The 20,033-nt window shown below is 47.6% G+C and overlaps 1 protein-coding gene across 1 annotated transcript in view; it reads right to left on the bottom strand.

The window, feature by feature from the left end:
* The window catches only part of CTSH (cathepsin H), a 130,142-nt gene that overhangs the window by 84,301 nt on the left and 25,808 nt on the right, over positions 1-20,033 (bottom strand). Inside the window, exons 2-5 of the mRNA XM_069624183.1 lie at positions 12,297-12,328; positions 10,818-10,923; positions 8,983-9,053; positions 4,818-4,922 (exon numbers count right to left, since the gene is read on the bottom strand). Coding sequence (XP_069480284.1) covers positions 4,818-4,922; positions 8,983-9,053; positions 10,818-10,923; positions 12,297-12,328 — 314 coding nt within the window. The remainder of the gene's footprint in view (positions 1-4,817; positions 4,923-8,982; positions 9,054-10,817; positions 10,924-12,296; positions 12,329-20,033) is intronic.

Raw genomic sequence — 20,033 nt, 5'->3', positions numbered from 1 at the left:
TGCACCACACAGTGCAGCAGGGCAGGCTCTCTCTCTCACACGTCAGGACCGATGAGGCCACGCCTCAACACCTTCACTTCACAGTAACTCGTGAAATGAAGGTGGCGCCGCACTGCCTCATGTGGTAACAACAACACGTCACCATATAATTTCACTGGCTCAGATGAACAGCCAATGAAACCTGCACATTCTGTGTTACTATACAGAATGTATCAAATACTGCATAGTAACAACAGAATGGTAGTTTTCATTGGCTGTTTGTAACAGTTTGTTGTTCATTGCTATTGCTGGCCCCTCCCAGACCCAACCAGCCATGGTCTGCAACCTGCAAGCACGAGAGAGATCGAGATCAGAATGACAAATCCCAATGGGCCTCATTACGACCCTGGCGCTCACGGAATGAAGGGTGCCGTTACGGGACCGGCACCCTGCATTCAGTGAGCGCCGATTACGAGGTTCCCTTTGCGGGACCCGGACCGGCGTCTGGTAAAACCAGACGTCTTTTCCGGGCCCTGCGAGGGGAAGAGGGAGGTAATAATGGTCCACTTGTAATGTGCCCATTATTACCTCCCTCCCCATTCCCATTGAGCCCTATGGGGGCTCAATGGGAATGGGGAATGGTTCCTGCAAGGAGGAATTACCGGGTCCTCCTATGTCGGAATGACCCTGTAAATCCCCATTGCAGGAACCCAGTAATGGAGTCCGGTTTGGAGGCAGCCATGGTGCTAATAGCACCATGGCTGCCTCCAAACTCGTAATGAGGCCCCATGATTTATAATTGAAGCAAAGCGAAGTGGGAGAACAAATAAAGCAATGGCACGTGCGCTGGCTCCGCATGAGTTCCGGTGCCCAAAAAAGAGTGCCGGTGTTGGGCACTGGCAACCACCCCACAAATTAAGAACTGGCTAGGGAACCCAGAGAGGAGCTGGGAAAGGGACCACCTGACGTGGCCTTAGAAAGGGAGGTGGTTTAAAATAGATAAGAAAGGAGACCAGCAGAAAGATACTAAGACCACACCAACAAATGCTTGGAGACAGCAAGGCAAACACATAATGGCACATCTCCTGCAAAAGGTACAAACCCTGTATAATCACTTGCCAGGTAACCAGCCAAGAGGGCGTAAACTATGAAAATAAGAGGAAAACAAAAGAAACTGATAGGAGAGTGGCCAAAGAAGGGGCAATTCAGAAAGTGGTGTGATATCAGACTGAAACTTGCGACAGACTGAAAGGATGCTTCTGTACAAGAAGGGCATACTTGCACTTGCTTGGAAACAATATGAAAGAGCAGTTGTCACAGACGGCTTTAGGAACACCCAGACTTCAAAGGATGACACAAGGGTGTTTATTTTGTATGCCTTAAAAGATTTGGTATTTCGACAGTATGTGACTTAAATGTAGCACACTAAAGGCTGGCCTTTATCTCCCGTTGGCTTGCCACCTGCCTAGTCCAGGCTTCTCTGTAACCCAGGCTGTCAACTACAGATCGGTAACACCAAGTGTCTACAGCTCTATCTACGATGGCGGCCTAAAGGCCACAGCCTTTTCTATCTTACTCTCTCCAGGGTTCTTCTATGTGGAAACCTATCCTAACGATTCCCTGCATAGCAGTCCAATAGGACAAAGACTGGGCCCCCCAACTACCTCACCCCGCCTCTGCGGCAGGAGCGGCTCTGGTGAAAACCTTGGTAGGCCTCCTACCCCGGGTTGAGAAGGTTCCCTGTTCCCCACAAATGGGGACAAGCCTATGACACTCTCAGTTCAGTTCACTCATGGAAGAAGATGGCTTTTGAACCAAGCAAAGTTCCTCACTGGTGGGAAGGAACCCAAGAAACAGTGGACCTGCCAGCGAAGGACCATTTCCAAGAATGAACAAGAGAATATAAAATATAAGACTTATTTACCAACAGTTGCCTAAGCTAGAGGACAATTTCTGAGTACTTCTTCTCCAGAAAGCCACCTGAGGCAGAAGATCATTCCTCAATACTTCTTCCCTAACAAACCAGCCAAGGAAGAGGACCATGTCACAATACTTCTTCTCCAACAAGCCGTCTGAGTCAGAGGACTATGCCTCAATAATCTTCTCAAGAAAACCACCTCTACCAGATGGGAATATTTCAATACTTCCTGTCCAGCAAGCCCCATGAGCCAGAAGACCATGTCCCAATACTTCTTCTCTAACAAGCTGTTTCACCAAGAGGAACATGTCTCAAAATGTTTTCTCCAGCAAGCCGCCTGAGGCCGAGGGCTATGTCTAAATACTTATTCTCTAAAAAGTTGCTTGAGCCCAGGACCGTGTCTCAATGCTTCTTTTCCAGCAAGCGCCTAAGGCATATAACCATTTCTCAATGCTTCTTATGCAACCAACCACCTGAGCCACAGGAACATGCCTCAATGCCTCTTCTCCAAAAAGCCGCCTGAGCAAAAGGACCATGTCTGAATACTTCTCCAACAAACCATAAGAAGCAGCGGACCAAGTCTCAATACTTCTTCCCCAACATGCATCCTGAGGCAGAGGACCTTGGCGAGGTGGCCAGAGCTAGAATCACAAGAAGAACCTTAATGAAAGGCCTCCAGACAATGCACTCTCTTAGACATCCCACATGCAATTCCAAAAGATTATATCGGAGGCGACTGGCACAAACTCCCACAAAAATGCAGAGAGCTCAAAAGTAGGCTGCCACCTCATCTTCTGACTGAAGGATCTGGACCACTGCAAGGAAATCACTCCATTGGCTGATGATTATGCACAACTCAGAGTGGTGTCTTACAAAGCAACAAACAGTTTTGCCCCAGCCTATCTATCCAGAGTGTTCAACCACCACCACCACCACCAGCTGACCAGGTGCCAAGGGGCGGCCTCCCTAACCATGCTGTTCATCTGCAAAAGGGGGGCAAGCGGATTGTATGAAACATTTTTGGCATTCTTAATCCAATGGGCAATATACAACTTTGCTGAAATCCCCTACCAAAATATATGGCTCTAAATATGTGCACATAATATGTAGTGAGGTGCTCAGAGTCGTGTTGTCATTGAGACTGGGGCTACAGAACCCCTCTACAGTTATCAAGAGCACGTCCATCCACCCATGAACAAGTATTCAGGGGCCCTGTTTCCAGGTGACATGTTATAAGCCTTATATACCCTATTCACACCCTGCCCTGCTAGGTATGCAGTAGTTGCTGCTGATATAACTGCCCCGAAGAAGCAAAACATCATTTAGAAACATATGACCTTTCCTGTTAACAATATGCATCTTCTGAACCAAAGTAATATGACTTGGGATATGCTGTAAATATTTAATCAAAGTGCTCCTTTTTTGTCTGCAATTTAAACCATGCATGTTCAGGGTAGTTATTATTTTAGCGTGTAGCCTTTCGACGATAAGAACATTATTTGAGGGGTGATACTGTAATATCAATTACTAGTCATATCAATTACACCCGTGAGTTATACACAACACCTTTTGATATTCACTGTTTCTTCATTTATACTTTATTTTTCATGTGCCCTACACCTCGCTCTCACAGTTTTCCCCCTGTTCTCCCTCCTAATGTTTGCCATTGCCCCCCTCTTACACCAACCTTCAACATAAGCTGCCAAGGGAGTACCAGGACATTTGATGGCAAAATCCTGCACATGGTAAGCACATGATGGCAAAATAGATCATATGGTGGTAGTGGGGATATGGTGACAGTGCCTAGGCTTATGATGGCATTCGAGAGAATATATGCACTATAAAAAAAAGACAAGAACATTCGTTTTGCCAATGCTTCTTTACTCTTCTGGAGCCCACCCCGAGCCCATCCTTTGACTTGCTTTGTGGGCGTTGTGAAGATTTAAGCGATTGCCTCAAGCCTGCCAGTCAATTGTTGCAAAGAACTGGCTTTTAAAAATCCTGACAATTGACATAATAATTGTCGGGCATTAGGCTGAGCTCTGGCACCCCGCTACAAATGCCCACCCTGATAACAATTGTTGAGAATGTTGGTGTGCTGGAAGAGACACAATTATCCCTGAAGCAATTACGTTTTTACTGCATGCTCCTTTTATGTAAAGGTCCTTGGGAAACATGGCTATCTCTTTCCTCCAGACATAATCAGGGAGTACTAGAGCTATAGTTTCTTTAAGGTTATGCTGGAGACCCACAGAGCTGATTTCCGGCTCTGACTGGCGGGACAGCTTGTCCCCAATCAGGCACACTTACTGGTGGCCAGTACTGGCTTTGAAGTCGTTTTCAGTGCTATGTGTTCCTTGTCCTTTGTGCCTATTCTCAGAAATGTCTTCCTGTCCCACAATTTTCCGAGACCATAGGTGACTGCATTTCCTTAATACTGGTGGCTACAGTGTGCAATGGCCTCTCTCTTCACCAGCTGCTCCAGGGCAGATTAGGTTAAATTAAGCAGGCCCAAACCCCGGTAGTATACCGGGTAGCAGGCTAGTTTGGAAATGATTTGAGGGGCCTCCTGGTAGTACTTGTGCTCAAGAGAACTCATAGCATATCATTCATTTTGGTAGCATTCACTTTCTGGGAGTCACACTGAGTGATCTTTAGATGTGCCCAGAACTGGTAGCAGCCGTACAAGTTGAATACAAAGTAAGCAATTTCTCTTTATACTATTTCCTATTCTTTGGTCTAGTGGCACAACCAACTTACTTTTTTACTGTAGCCAACGTGCCCATGTTTGCACTTTTCTCCTTCTGAGTGTGCACCAGGTGCCCAGTCCCCTTCCTTGCCACTGGGGGCATGACATTTCTCTGGCAGATTGGCATGGCTCTGCCCCAGCACATCCTGCTTGTCTTATTCAATAACATACCTGGTTCTTCACCGGTGTCACATAGTTTCCTTTCTTTCTCCAGTCGATAGAGTCTGGATAGGACCCACCTTTGTGAAGGGACAGTTCTCTGGTGGCCGAGCAGTTCTACAAACAAGAAACATCTCGAATCAGATCCAGAGGTAGAAGAATCCAAGACACCAATTCCTCTTGCGGTTTAGAAACACAGACGTGAAGGAGGGAAACATCACACAGTGAAGGAGACAAAAAGACAAGGCTGGATAGTCCAATGACTTCACTCTGTTGGTGCCCAGGACAGTCCCATCACGCTACATTCCAGCTAACTGAAACCCGAAAAGTTGAGGGACTTTTTCCCTTACCTATTGGATGAGCTCCATACACTGTAGGACACCTTCACGTCTCTACTGCCCACACGCTCTGATGCCCCAAGAGAAATCCCTATGCGTGCTCCAGATGGATTGGTCTAGACCATGAAGGAACCAGAGCAGGGGATATGTAACGCAGCCTGGCAGAGGGGGAGGGAAGCAGCACAGCTCCAGATCAAACAGTGACAAGTCCACCCTCTCAGTGGCAGACTGGGAACCAAAAGAGGCCCTGGAAACATTTTTCAAAGTGGCCCCATATTACACATTTTCAGCATGCCCAACCCTATGGAACATTTTTGAAATATCTACACAAAAGGGTCCCAAGGTGCAGAGGCCTACCGGGAAATCTCCAGAGTTCCCTATAAGCCAGTCCACCCCTGCACCCTCACCCAACAGCGTCCTCACAGTCACCCAACTATCCCCCCCTGTAGGACAAGGCAAAACTGGACATTTGGAGGGCCTGGAAGCGTGAAGCAGACCCGTTTAGTGCACTGATGCCCACTTTGGTTACAGCTATTGTCTGAGCTCTGCTTTGTTCTGGATTCTGTTGTTCCATGCACAGAATATCTCAAAGAACTTGAAAGTGGCTGTATGGTACCTCACACTCGCCTTTAACCTCCCTATATCAACCAACATGCCAGCTACAACATCAGGCATCCCCCTTGGACTCGAGGTGGCCTCCGGCTGGTGCAGTGGTCTGCAAGCAACCAACATTCCATGTCTTATCTGTTTTGCTGCCTTCTACGCTGCCCTTGTCATCCCCTCACCGCATTGCATAATGAACTAACGTAGCCTAACACATGGCTAGGAAACCAGGGAGGAGCTGGAGGACCGCCACTTGACTGTGCCTCAAGGTGGGAGGCGGATTAGAGTAGAGAATGAGGAGACTTCTGGCAAGATACTCCGACCAGAACAATAAATGCACAGAGGGAGCGGGGCAAGCACAGAATGGCAGCATTCCTAAACAGATCGCAGAGTGACTTATCGTGTAACCAACAGAGAAGACCCAAACTATGGAGACAAGTGGAAAACAGACAATACTCCTAGTGGCGTCTATGCCTTAGTGTAACTAGAATGGTGGCCTCCTTCCTACTAGCAGCACAGAGTATTGAGTCTCTTGCTCACATGGAGCTTTCTTCAGCCCTGGAATTGTGTCGATACCACTTCCTATTTTTAAGAATCTGTGAGGCGATCTGCACCAAACCCTTTTTCGTCGCACCTGTCATATTTGACCTATTCTTAGTTATCTCTAACTTTTGTTAGAGGTGATGGGGTTCAGGTTACAGTTTCATCATGTTTTTGTTTGTGCATTTCTTTTTCATATTATATGTATTCATTTCTATGTTAATTTTCGTATGCATTCACCAAAGGATCACAGAGCCCAATGTGTGAATACAACCAAACATCATACTGGGGTGGACAAAGAAGGCAACCAATCAGGAATTGGTGTGATGTCACCACTGAAACATAGGAACATAGGCCAGACTAACTGGATGCTTCTGTGGAGCGAAGGTGTCAGGCCCACGATCTCTTGATTAGAAACAATATGAAAGAACAGTCCAATGAGGAGACTTCAATTCGCACGTGGAAGGTCATGAAGATTGAGCCGAGTAGAGTTCCTGACCAATGGGCAGGAGGACAAGAAGCAGTGGACCTGTTAGCAAGGAACCACTTTCAAGATAGAAAAATAAAACATGCCACCAGAGTCAGAGGACCTTTTGTGGAGACCAGAACTAGAATTACAAGAAGAACCTTAATGAAGTGCCTCTAGACAAGGCATACTCTTGCGAACCCCAAATGCAAGCAGGCCTGAGAGCCAATGGCTGTACTGTGTGTTTTGCTTGTTAACTTGAAACCACCAATCAGAGGCCAGCAATCAGAGTCTCTAGTCACAGACCATCGATCAATGTCCAACATTGAGCATCACATTTCACTGGTAATCTGTCAGGGGCCACCCGAGTCACAAAGACACCCATCCTTAATGAAATCATTCTTCTGGACAGTGCTGTGCACATAGACAGAGGATCCAGTATGTATGGGCTGGAAATATTGGCTTCAGTTGAGGTACATAGTCTAAAGGCCCTAAGAGACATCGGGCCTCATTCCGAGTATGGCGTTAAGGGATAGCGGCCACCGGTAACGAGACCGGTGGCGGTGATCCCTTACCGCCATACTCCGAGTTCCCTTTGCGCCTTCGCCCTTAACGCCTGTTTTGAGCAGGTGTTAAAGTCGAGGGCGCAAAGGGGCCTCCAAGCCAATAACGGTGACCGTAATGAACGGTCACCGTTATTTGCATCTTCCCCATTCCCATTGAGCCCTATGGGGGCTCATTTGGGAATGGGGAAGAGCCTTGGTGAATGGGGAATTACCGCCCCGCCAACCTTGGAATGGGGCGGTAATTTCGCCATCCACCAAGGCGCTGCCGGTCCGGGTACGGCGTCAACCAAGGCGTTAATAGCGCCATTGGTTAGCGCCGTACTCGGAATGAGGCCCATCATGTGCATGTTCCAGGTCTGCAGGCTGAGGGCTATGTGCTTACTGTGGCCTCGCCGGGGCCTTACACTATTGCTTCTATAACAGAAAACAGCAGCCATTCAGTTATTTATAAAAAACACTTTTAATTATTAATCATGAAAATAGTGCAATGGGCCTCATTACGACCCTGGCGCTAAGTGTTTAACAGCGCCGTAAAAGGCTGCAGCGCCGTTAAACACTTAGCACCTTACTACGAGGTCCCTTTGCAGGACCCGACCTTAGCGGCTGGTCTACACCAGCCGTTAAAGCAGGGACCCGCAAAGGCACCTTGGTGCTAATTACGGTGCCGCAATTTGCGGTACCGTACTTAGCGCCTTCCCCATTCCCATGCCCTATGGGGCGAAAATGGGAATGGGGAAGGGCCATGGTTCAATGGGGAATTACCGCCCCGCCAACCTTGGAATGGGGTGGTAATTCCCCATTGAACCATGGCGGACCCGTTACAACACCGGCACCAACCAAGGTGCTAATAGCGCCATGGTTTAGCGCCGGTGTTGTAATGAGGGCCATTCTTGTTTGTGGATGTAGGATACAGTTAAGCAGTAAAATGCATGGAAGGTTAATCATTGCAGTGTCTTCCTTTATTATGGGCTCAGTTGCCCTTGGTTACAATGGTTTCTGTTGGCATTGGTTTTAGGATGATACCTTTTGTATGTATCAGGTAATAATGTCCCCATACATAATGTCGCCGGGAAAAGCCATTGGCGACATTATATATGGTGACATTATGTATGGGGACAGGTTGGGGAGATTTCCCCAGCTCCCATTTAAATAAAAAAAACAGGGGTTGCGGGGCTGTCACCCGCATGTTCAATGTAATAATGTCTCCTCAAAAAACGGTGACTTTTTTGTCAGGCGACATTTTTGTGGGGCCATTATTACATGGAGCCCTTTTGTATGGTTTGGCATAGAGTATAAAGCTGGCACATAGCAAGGTACGATACCATTACATGTGACCATGAATGAACCAATGCTAGGTACAGAAAACCTATAGCAGGTTCCTAAATACATATATACCTACAGAGTAAGCGCGTTAGTAAATGGTCACTTTTACGCCACTAGCTATCACTGTAGTGTTCTTCCGGGCAGATGCTTGTCCCAGGTACATTTTGGGTCATACCTGGTTGTCCAAGGGGAAGGGGAGTGCGTACAGCAGGGAAGAGTGGGGAGACAGCACTATTGAGCTAAAGACATACCAACAGCTACACAAGCAGAAAGACAGACAGATGCACTAATACACATTTAAATCAACAGACTGCACGAGCACACACATCTATAGGGGTTACCTGAGGCTCACTCCACAGGTGCACCTTCTTAAATTCTTCAAATGTTAAATCTGAAAATTGGTTGAGCCCCACTGAAAAAGAAGAGGTTTCACATGTGAACAGAATAAAAAAGCATATTTCTCAGCATAGGGCCGTAGTGTGCGACATGCATATGTGAGATGGTAGGACCCTAACTTGCACTGACTGCATGTGTGGGAGCATGGTACAGGGAGCACATCCTTGAGTAGAATCACAGTGGTGTAAAAAAACACATATCAGTGATGCATAACCGTGCAGCGAGCAAACATGTCAGTGCAAAAGGATGCCAGCTGCACTTTATGGCACAACAAGGATGTGCGTGTACAGCATAGCAGTAGGGCTCTAATGCTATGTGCATAAGTACACAATGGTAGTAGTGAGTGAACGTGCAATGCGTACATGCATGTAGCAGGGCAACACGTGCACTTAGCTCACTTTGGCCCTTCTGACTAATAGTGACGTTCCTATGCGTGTAAAGAATAGCAGTGGTGCAGTAGCATGCTGAGATAATGTGTTTGAAGCATAGTAATAGGCGAATACTAGCTTGCCACACCTACACGTCTATAGAATAACAGCAGTCCTTTACTGTGCAGCAAGTGTGTGGGTATAGCTTGGCAGTGATGTCCTCGGAGTCCTTTTGGACAGCGACCACAACCTACACTACTTTATAAGCTACTGAGCCCAGGATTGACCTCTTTGTTAACAGGAACGTTCGCCCCTCCTCACCTACAATTTTATCAAAAGTCTTATACTGACCCTGGTAATCAGTTACTTTCACTACTGTTCCATACTCCTCCTTGGCCTTCCCTTTATTCACTCTCCCTGCGTGTCAAAATACTCAACTTTGCCACCGTACACTCTACAATCTACCCTGCTCCCACCTCCAAACCCTGCCTGCATGCTGGTTGGCTTCCTCCAAACCCTGATGGCATTCTGGTTGGCTTCCTCCAAACCCTGCCTGAATGCTGGTTGGCTTCCTCCAAACCCTGCCTGCTTGCTGGTTGGCTTCCTCCAAACCGTGCTTGCATTCTGGTTGGCTTCCTCCAATCCCTGCCTGCTTGCTGGTTGGCTTTCCGTGAAAAGAATCTGCCCCTCTTCAAGTTCCTTCTGCTTCTTCTCAAATCCAAGCATGATCTTTTGACAGCCAACCAAGCGGACGCAATCTCTCTCTATTCTCCTTCACGCAACCTCTGCACTAGTGCCCTCCCTACCTTGCACGTCCTCTGGCTTCCGTGCCTTCCCCATCCTTGCACCACACCACTGGGCCGTCTTTCCTCCAAATGTTAAAGACTCTTCTGCCGCTCACTCCTTTACATATGCACTAAAGCTCCAACTTCTCAGCCTGGATCACCCTCTAGTTGCATTCACCTTGCTTGCACCCCTAGCCCCATCTAACCGGTACCTAACTACACAGTACATGGACAGTCCCTTTCCACAATAGCTCACTACCTGTCTCTCTTAAGTCTGGCACTTGATTCAGGACTGCCTGATGATTGTTCTTTGCTTTTGTAAGTATTTCTGGGAAAAACCCTTTGTTACTCTATAAATGCTGGTCAGATAGCACAGTGAGCTAAGTGCTCGCCCCTGATATCTATGGGCAGCCTTCTGGGCTGGTTTGAATCCCGGCAGGGGCAAATCAGCATTTCATCCTTCTGGAGTCGTAAATCTAGTGCCACTTTGTGGGATAATAATGTCTTCTGTTATTTCAGCGCTCTGAGACCTATTGGTGTGTAGCACTATATATGAAATACATTATTATTTATTATTAGAAATACAAGTACAAATGGCATGTGCATAGATTGCCAGCAGCGCCTTACATCGGAAGCTGTGCTTCTCTGCGTTATGTTGCTCCACTCTCTTCCTGTTGGCGGCGAAAACGGGGAGGCGCTGTAAGTACTCCTGCAGTGAGTACTGCTTCTCGTGCTAGAAGAGAAAGAGAGAGCTTTTCAAACTATGTGGAGAAAGGCAGTTCACGGGACACTCCAGATTATGTTAGCGCCTAAGAGAAAACAGTGCGCGATAGCACAGGCCCTAGCCACCTGCAAGCTAGTCAAGAACTGCCTCACTATGGAGCTCATGTTCTTCAGTGGCGTAACGTGAATGAAGGTGTAAAAGCCTTGAGTAAGGCTTTAACACCTTCCAGTCAGCCAACGCCACATATTCAATTATTTGTAGGCTGGAGAGGAGTGGTGGAACGCAACGTGCGTTTCCGCCGGCTTCCATCCTCTTCGCCATACAAATGCTCCAGCAGGAATTGTCATGCCGAAGCAAATCCTGGCGATCCCAATGGAGTCCGCCTGCTGTATGCATCAGCATAAAGCAGGTGAACCCCATTGTACACTCTTTCTGCCATGCATGTCGTGCAGCGTGTAATTGTAATTGTGAGTGCTGCTTGCCATGTGAGCCTGGCATGCCAGGTAGCGTTTACTCACTTTGCGCGGCTGAGTGCAAAAGTGCAGGGCAAAAGGCAGCGTACACGTGTATGCTGCCTTTTGCCCAGCACTTTTGCACTCGGCCGTGCAAATGTTGAATATTTGGTGGCGGGGATCCGCCTATATGTGTGTCAACACAAAATGGCTTCCGCTGCCAAATTACGTAATTGAGGAATATGAGCTCCTTAATTGGGCACCAAGTCATAGGGAGCAGCAAGAGCTGTGAAAGGGTTACCAGTAGAGTAGGTCGCTGTACCCTGCTCTCTTACAGCTGTTCTAGCATCACCTCAAACGGGGTATGTGTTTCTTCAAAAAAGTTGCAAAGAAAGCAAGCAAAAACTGCCTGGTTTCGAAACGAAATTATGAAACTCCCTTTCCAAAGGTGTCGAAAAATATACACGGGGCAGGAGAAGGGGATTATTAGAGGGTGTTGCAGGCAGTGTGCACGGTGGGTTTTAGGGAACCCCATAAATCCAAGCAGAAGGGGCTTCTTACCAAAGAATTCTCCAAACTGTATGCAATGTTCTACAAAACACTCTGTCAGTGCAAAGATAGGGCGGGGTCACTACAAACACAATCCCTTGGGCCTCAACAAGGCGGTCCTGAAAACAAGGGCTGCCTTGTACAGAGGCCAGGATGATACAGGCCTACTGCCAACATGGAGGCTAGCCACATCCTGGTCTGGAAAGTCCCCGTGGCTCTTGTTCCCCTTTTGCAGGAACAGGTGGGCGTCATGCGTAGGCTGTAGGAGGAGGGGCTCTCTTCATTCTGTCCTAATTCTTCTAGCATCCCCAGAAGAGATCAACCTATGCTCATTTCGACGCTCTACACCCCGGAATTCCCCCACTTTGTAATTGAAAGTACCTGCAGGATCCATGTCTTGAAGTGAAACTGGTCTGCAAAAAAAAGCAGAGGTTAGACGGGGGGATACCCACAGTGCACTCTGTATACACGCAGGAACAAAGACAGACTGAGTGCATCTCACAGGGCTAGGAGGTCTGCGACACTAGGGTTTTTCTGGTATCATGGGGATGGAGCTGTATCACTTGCAAACATCTCATATGTAAACTTTACCAATTGCCAAGACGGGATCTAAGAATGTAGTTATTTTGCATTCATATTACAGACCAGTCTAGGTGCTTCTCATACAGTGACAGCAGGCAATTTGTGAGAGAAGCCATATATTAGTATTGAAACCAAAATGCCTCCTTCCAACCTTCACTCACTTGTGTCCAGTTGGCAGACAGCTGATGTTTTCATCACTTCCTATAAAAGATTGTTTTTGGACTTCACCAAAAGTAGACAATTAACCGTAACAATTACCTCTGGTGCGCTCAACTGTAGACCAGTCTGCCTTCTCCAAAGCTTGGACAGCAGAGATCGGAAAACACTTTCAACTAACATAGCATAGAAGATAACAGGCTTGAATTAATAGAGAGGAAGCAATAACGTTCTAATCCCTGCGACCTTAAACACGCCCTTATAATGTTAGGGAGACAAAATGGCGGGGAAGGGGCGTAGTTTGGACATCGTGAACAGAGTTTGTTGAAGTGGTGGAAACAGGTGAAGGTGCAGAGTCTGGCAGAGGTGGAGTAATGTTGGAGGCGCATGCACTTATTTGTGCCTAGAGCAGCAGAAAACCTAAATGCACCACTGGATGGAGGGTCTTTGGCTGGAGTGGCGCTCTCCTGTGTTGCACCCCATGACTGGCTGCCCTAGAATACAGCTGTCCCATTGCCGGGGAGTCTGGGCAGCAGGTGTTTATGTGATGTCATGTTCATGGAAAATGGGGAGCTGGTGACACGCAGTGTTATCTCACCCAGCTCAGTTTGGCTTTGCATTTGGAATGGGGAAAACAAAACTACAAGTACCAGAATGGAAAGAAGGACTGGACAAGTTTCCCATTCAGGAAATGGGACAATCTAAAGGCTCTATTCTCTGTCCCTGACACATCTAAAGCCCAACTGAGGGGTGACTTTCGGGAACGCCCACAGAGCCTCTCTTGGCAGGCCCTATGAGGTTTCCCGTTGGTGTAATTTGATGCATTTTAAAGACCTTTAGTCTAGTAACAGAGCCTGCACGTGGTCGATGGCCATGATTCAGCAATTTATGCAGGCTTGCATTTGCATTCAGGGCTGTGTACTAAAGCAATTGTAATGGAAAATGCAGGAGTAAGACCACAAAAGTGCAAGCAATAAAACAAGGGCTGGATGATCTTCTCTCCAACGGGACAGGACAACAATGTTGACAACCTTTTTGAAGAGCTTTATTTAGAATTGAATTGATCAACATTTCATTTATAGCACATTATCACCCACATTCCCCAAATACATCATGCAGCTCATTCATCCACATTGTGCAAGTACCGCACCATTGTATAGATATTGTTACACACACACACACACACACACACACACACACACACACCACCCCCCCCCCCGACCACCCCGCGGTGCGGAGGTCTCAGCTTCTCCATATCCGAGGGGGGTAGCCCTTAGGACTTCAAGTGGAAATGAATTCATTTGGAAGTCACTGACTTCAGAAATAAATGATTCCCATTACGTTTTTTTCCTTTTTGAAGCCAGAGATGTTAGTTCAATGATATCTTGCTTGATGAGTGAGCGTAGTTCCTCCTCAACATGCTATTGAATGTTGTTGGGAATCCCTCCATAGTGTTGAACTACGGGACAAACATCACACATGCACGTCACCCATTTGAAGTGTAGCCGCGGCACTTAATATACAGCCACTACGCCTAGCGGTCTTGATCACATGTATGTATATCTTGGCTGGTTGGGTTTTGTGAGAGCAGTTCCCTGAAAACCAGCCTTTGCATGCTAGTGGTGTTAATGATCCATAGGGATATATGTCCACCATTGACAGATGGAGGCAAGGAGGATGTGGCCGTTTGCCATATTCTTGTTCTCCAATGACATTCACTGTGGCCCCTGTGCCAATTAGGATTTCTTTGAGGTTGTCATTTACATTTATGTTTAACAACAGTGTTAGGCAGTGTACTATTGCTGTTTCATTTCCCCGTGCAAACACATTTCCTTTGCATCTATTCTTGTCGTAGGACAAGTCCACCTCAATATCAGATGATGCTCTTTCCTGCAAGTAGTGGATTTCTCTCAGAGGTTGGCATGGTCGATATTAATCTGGTGAATAGCTGTACCATCTTGTATCTTGATGATTCTTTGAGAAAGTTATAGAGGGATTTCTGGTTAATACTCTGGTGGGGAACTTCGAAAAATGGCGATTTCGAGGTTATCTTAAAAGCAGATAGCCGTGATATTCCTGAGGCTCCACAGACTGTTCTAAAGTGGTTTCCCGGTCACAGGTGGTGCAGGATTGCTCCATGGATGGTCAGGGGGCTTCACACAGGAAATCGTAACCATCTCTGAAACATGTCTTCCTATTTTATTTTTGTGGAGAAAATTCTGTGGTCATTTGTAACACAGGGGCTTGTACTGTAGGCGTGGATGATGTTTTTGCTTCTTCCATGTTCTCAACTTGGTGGGCGATGGCCATTGCAGCTCTGGGTATTTGTAGAATCTCCTCTAGAGTGCCTGGCTTTTGAAGTACCTTTTTCCAAATGCGAATGATTTAATGGACTGATGCTCCTACGGAGAGAATAAGAATGCTTCTGCTTCTTTTGTCCTCTTGAGAAGCCTAAAGCTTGGATGTATACAGTAAAGCTGCAGCATCCAGCATGGCCATCAGTGACCCAGATGGCTTGTATCAGTAGTGTCAAAAGCTTGAGGAGGCTGTAGTGGAAATGGATCCTTAGTCTGATGTGTTAGCATGGTCCTTGCTGTAGCGTGCTCTGCACGGCTTGAATGGAGGGAATCTCTGTGTTCTCCTTTATGTGTCCTGGGTCGCTGGATGCACACAGCAAGAACAGTGCACAGTGTGAAGGGAGAGAGACATTCATCACCACAGCGAGCCAAATTAGGAACCTGCACTGCCAGTGTGCATGATCGGGGCGGGCAGTGCGATCAGGTTGGGCAGCTTGATGTAGCAAATTGAGCGCGGGGCAGGCCCTCTCCTATGTAGGAAAGTGTTCCGGACGGCCTGTGACAGGAGACGGATCATGGAACAATCACACCCGGTGCTGCACCGTTAGCACGGACCGCTCAACGCCCCTCGTCGTCACAATGATACGCTGACAACCAATGCTCTAATAACTTCTCTGTCTTCTGGACCCATATTAAAACCTGCCCACATAATGATGGGGATCAGTTGGTATGAAAGAGGGCTTCGGTGAGAATCATTTCGAGATTCCTATTTACCCAGTGCGCCCAACCACCCAACTGCCCGACTGCCAGCTGTGCCCAAAATGTCCACTACAATTTTACAACGCTGGTGCCAGCACCGTGTTACTACATTCATCAGACCTGCCTCAGATTTTAGACATTGCTGCCTTAGTAGGCCTCTGAAATATTCACTGCCTTCAGCCTTCTCTCCTCTTCTCTCTCATATCCCCCTCCCCTTATTGCCTTGATGCCCCCCAACTTTTAATATTCTGAGGCTGGGCTCCTCACCGAATAGTATATGACATAATATGCATGGGACTAAAGAGGAGACATGGTGTATCAAACCTTTCTCACCACTGTACCATCCATGCAGAGAAAGCATGCTCTCTGTTTCCCTTGTCATTTGCTACCATTGATGTGAGCTGTCACACAGTGAATTTAATAAGCTTCGAAGCGGTTGTAAATTGTATATTAATAGGAACCCTGAATTTAAATAATGTTTCGATTTTTTTTCAAGGTGCCAGTGCATTGTGGGTTTGGCACAAGAGGGTTTGCCTGCTACTGGTACCCACTGGTTTCATACCACATGCATTTAGCACACTTGCCTCAATTGAGCTAAATAAGAGTGCTGAGCGTGTGCTGATAGTTGTCATGGTTGACATTAGGTGGCTGGTGAGCAAGGGAGGAGCAGGGGTGCTAATTCTGTTAGACCTCGATGCTGCTTTTGATACCATTGATACCATTGGCCACCCGATTCTGCTCTTTCTGCATCCCGCACATCATAGACCTTACTAAAAAGTCCCACTTCCAGCTCCACCTCCTCAGAGGCATTCTTCCTTTCCTCACCTTCCCCCAGAAGCTCAATGTCTCCAGAGCTCTGGTCCTCTCCAGGCTAGACTACTGCAACAGTCTTATTCTCAATCTCCCCCTTTCCTCCCTTCGCTGCTCAAACTAATCCAGAATAGGTTTATCTTTGGCCTCAAACCTAGGGACCGTATCTCTCCAGCCCATAAATCTCTCCACTGCCTCCCGGTGGCTGCAAGGATCAAATTCAAGACCCTCTGCATAATGCACAAGGCCTTCTGGGGCCTGGGACCACGCTATCCCCAACGTTCCCTCCCTAAATACTCCCCTGCTAGAGCCCTACACTCTTCTTACTCCAACTCTTTGACTGTCAAACGCTTCTCCAAGCAAAGTGTGGGGGGCAAGTCTCTCTCCTCGGCTGGAGCCGCTCTTTGGAACAGCCTCCCTGCCCCTCTCAGACTTGAGCAGGACCTCCTCAAGTTCCAGAAACTGCTCAAAACTATGCTCTTCTCTACCTCGTTCCCTTCCCTGCTAATCACCCCACTGCCGCTGTGACTGGGGGCCTTATCCTCGTGAATCTCACATGATGCCAGGCCCTTCTTCTCAGTCGATAGCAGCACCCTCTACCCACTGCACTGCCCTTCCAGGCCCATGCTTGGCAGCTCTGCATCCCACCCATGGGAGCCACCTGTACTTAGCTTGGGGTTCTCCTCCTTGGCTTCCCTTAGCACTTCCCGCCCGAGCCCTACACCAGCACTTGCCCACTTCTCTGCTTCCCCCTCTCTCACTACTTTTACTGTTTTTGCCATTGTTTCTTCCCCTGCACCCTTCCCATTTAGCCTTGTGGCGCTTTGAAACACTATTCAGTGGTATAAGCGCCTAACAAATGCTCAATAAAATAAATAAATCAAAATAAATAAATAAATAAATACATTCATCATGGCCTAAATGACCTGGTTATTAGAGACAAGGCTCTAGACTGGTTTACCTTGTTTCTTACAGGCAGAACGCAAACGGTCGTGATTCCACCCTTCGAATCAGCAAGTACGCCATTCTATTGTGGAGTACCTTAGGGCTCTACCCTTAGTCCACAGTTGTTCAGTCTGTACATGAGACCTCTGGCTGATTTATTTAGATCTTCTGGAGCCAGGTTTTATATTTATGCAGACGATACCCAATGGATTTTGTGCTTCGATCATTCCAATGTCCAACAGATGGTCGACCTAAAGGACTGCCTTGAGCAGATTAGTCTCTGGATGCATTGTAACAGGCTTAAGTTTAAAGTGCAAAAGTCAGAGATTCTTATCTGCTCGTCTCTGTCCTTAAGATATGTTAAAGAACATGTTTGTAAGGATTATGAAGAAGCCCCATTACTAAAACCTGGATTGGAGGAACTTTGGCCAAAAGTTCTTGGTACCTGTCCAGTTCCTTCCCAGAAAGTAGGGGAAGTAGGAGTCTGGCTGGACCCAACGTTGAGTGCCACACCTCTACGATCTCTAGACCATGCTTTCTCCAAGTACGTCCCTAAGGACATTTCTGAACTATTTTGCTTTTCCACACAGCATTCAACTAATAAACACATTCGAGCCTAGAGAGTTGGTCTTTTGCAACGTTGCTTTTTCGAGGCTACCTAAAACGCTGCTCCACAAATTGCAAATAATTCAAAACACGGCAGCCAAGCTGGTGTATGATTCAGGACGCAGAGCACATGTCTCCCCTGCCCTGCACTCACTTCACTGGCTTCATGTGGAACACCACATGAAGTTCAAAGCTCTGTGTTTGGTGCACAAGACTTACTTTGGTCTCACTCACAAGGCTTGCTTTGGTCTCACGCTTGCATGAAGTTCAGAGCTCTGTGCTTGCTGCACAAGGCTTGCTTTGGTCTCACGCCTGCATGAAGATTAGAGCTCTGTGCTTGCTGCACAAGGCTTGCTTTGGTCTCACGCCTGCATGAAGTTCAGACTGTGCTTGCTGCACAAGGCTTGATTTTGTCTCAGGCCTGCATGAAGATTAGAGCTCTGTGCTTGCTGCACAAGGCTTGCTTTGGTCTCACGCCTGCATGAAGTTCAGAGCTCTGTGCTTGGTGCACAAGGCTTGCTTTGGTCTGACGCCTGCATGAAGTTCCGAGCTCTGTGCATGTGGCACAAGGCTTGCTTTGGTCTCACGCCTGCATGAAGGTCAGAGCTCTGTGCTTGGTGCACAAAGCTTGCTTTGGTCTCACACCTGCATGAAGTTCAGAGCTTTGTGCTTGCTGCCCAAGGCTTGCTGTGGTCTCACGCCTGCATGAAGTTCCGAGCTCTGTGCCTGTGGCACAAGGCTTGCTTTGGTCCCACGCCTGCATGAAGTTCAGAGCTCTTTGCTTGGTGCACAAGGCTTGCTGTGGTCTCACGCCTGCATGAAGTTCAGAGCTCTGTGCTGGGTGCACAAGGCTTGCTTTGGTCTCACGCCTGCATGAAGTTCAGAGCTCTGTGCTTGCTGCCCAAGGCTTGCTGTCGTCTCACACCTGCATGAAGTTCCGAGCTCTGTGCTTGGTGCACAAGGCTTACTTTGGTCTCACGCCTGCATGAAGATCAGAGCTCTGTGCTTGCTGCCCAAGGCTTGCTGTGGTCTCACGCCTGCATGAAGTTCCGAGCTCTGTGCCTGTGGCACAAGGCTTGCTTTGGTCTCACGCTTGCATGAAGTTCAGAGCTCTGTACGTGGTGCACAAGGCTTGCTTTGGTCTCACGCCTGCATGAAGCTCAGAGCTCTTACTTTGGTCTCAAGCTTGTGTTCTTCAGAGATGCACATATCTACATTCTAGGACTCAGCTTTGCCAAGACTGCTTGTTGAGCCCAGATTTAGACTAGCAGAGTGGGGGCCGTCAGGCTTTTTCAGTCCAGGCTGCAAGGATCTATAACTCTTTACCAACAAGACTTCACCTCTCTTAACATTATATGGAAGTCAGACAAAACCTTAAGACTTTCTTCTTCCCTCCCTATGGCCATTCAGGTTTGATCCACAAGGTAATGTGGTTCCAGTTTCTTGCTCAGTGCCAGGGTGCCTTTTAGAAGGTGAGTGCAGCGCTTTATAAGTCCTATACCATAGCAAGGGCATGGAAGGGTGAGAAGCAAAGGGACAGGAAGGCGCAATGAAAGGGAGATTAAAAAGGGGTTGGAATTGGAAATAAACAAAACAGGAAGGCGTACCACATGAGCTTGGCATGACACGTGGCACATGACATGACACTGGGATCGAGATGCAAGAGAGTGCTCATCTCGTCCTGAGTGTGTGAAGCTCTCATGCACTTATTACTGAGATGCACTGAGCTCTCTGGCATGAGTGGACCATGGTGTGTAAGCTCAGGGGCTGGTGTCAGTGATTGGGGCTAGTACTGGGGAGAACTCATCTGGGTTCTGTGAGTTTGTGGGCCATCGACACCCTAATTCATGGAGTTATTTGCCTGTAAAACTGGGATTTGCGTGCCATTCTGCCCGCAAATCCCCATTCGCCAAACAGGGATTTGCCGGCAGACAGGCACGCAATCCTCAGTTTTACACGCAAA

This window comes from Ambystoma mexicanum, chromosome 11, assembly GCF_040938575.1.
Source record: "Ambystoma mexicanum isolate Mex_15411 chromosome 11, UKY_AmexF1_1, whole genome shotgun sequence".
In the NCBI taxonomy this organism is placed as follows: Eukaryota; Metazoa; Chordata; class Amphibia; order Caudata; family Ambystomatidae; genus Ambystoma; species Ambystoma mexicanum.
Note: the sequence above shows the minus strand (reverse complement) of the source record. Positions and strands in the feature narration are given on the sequence as shown.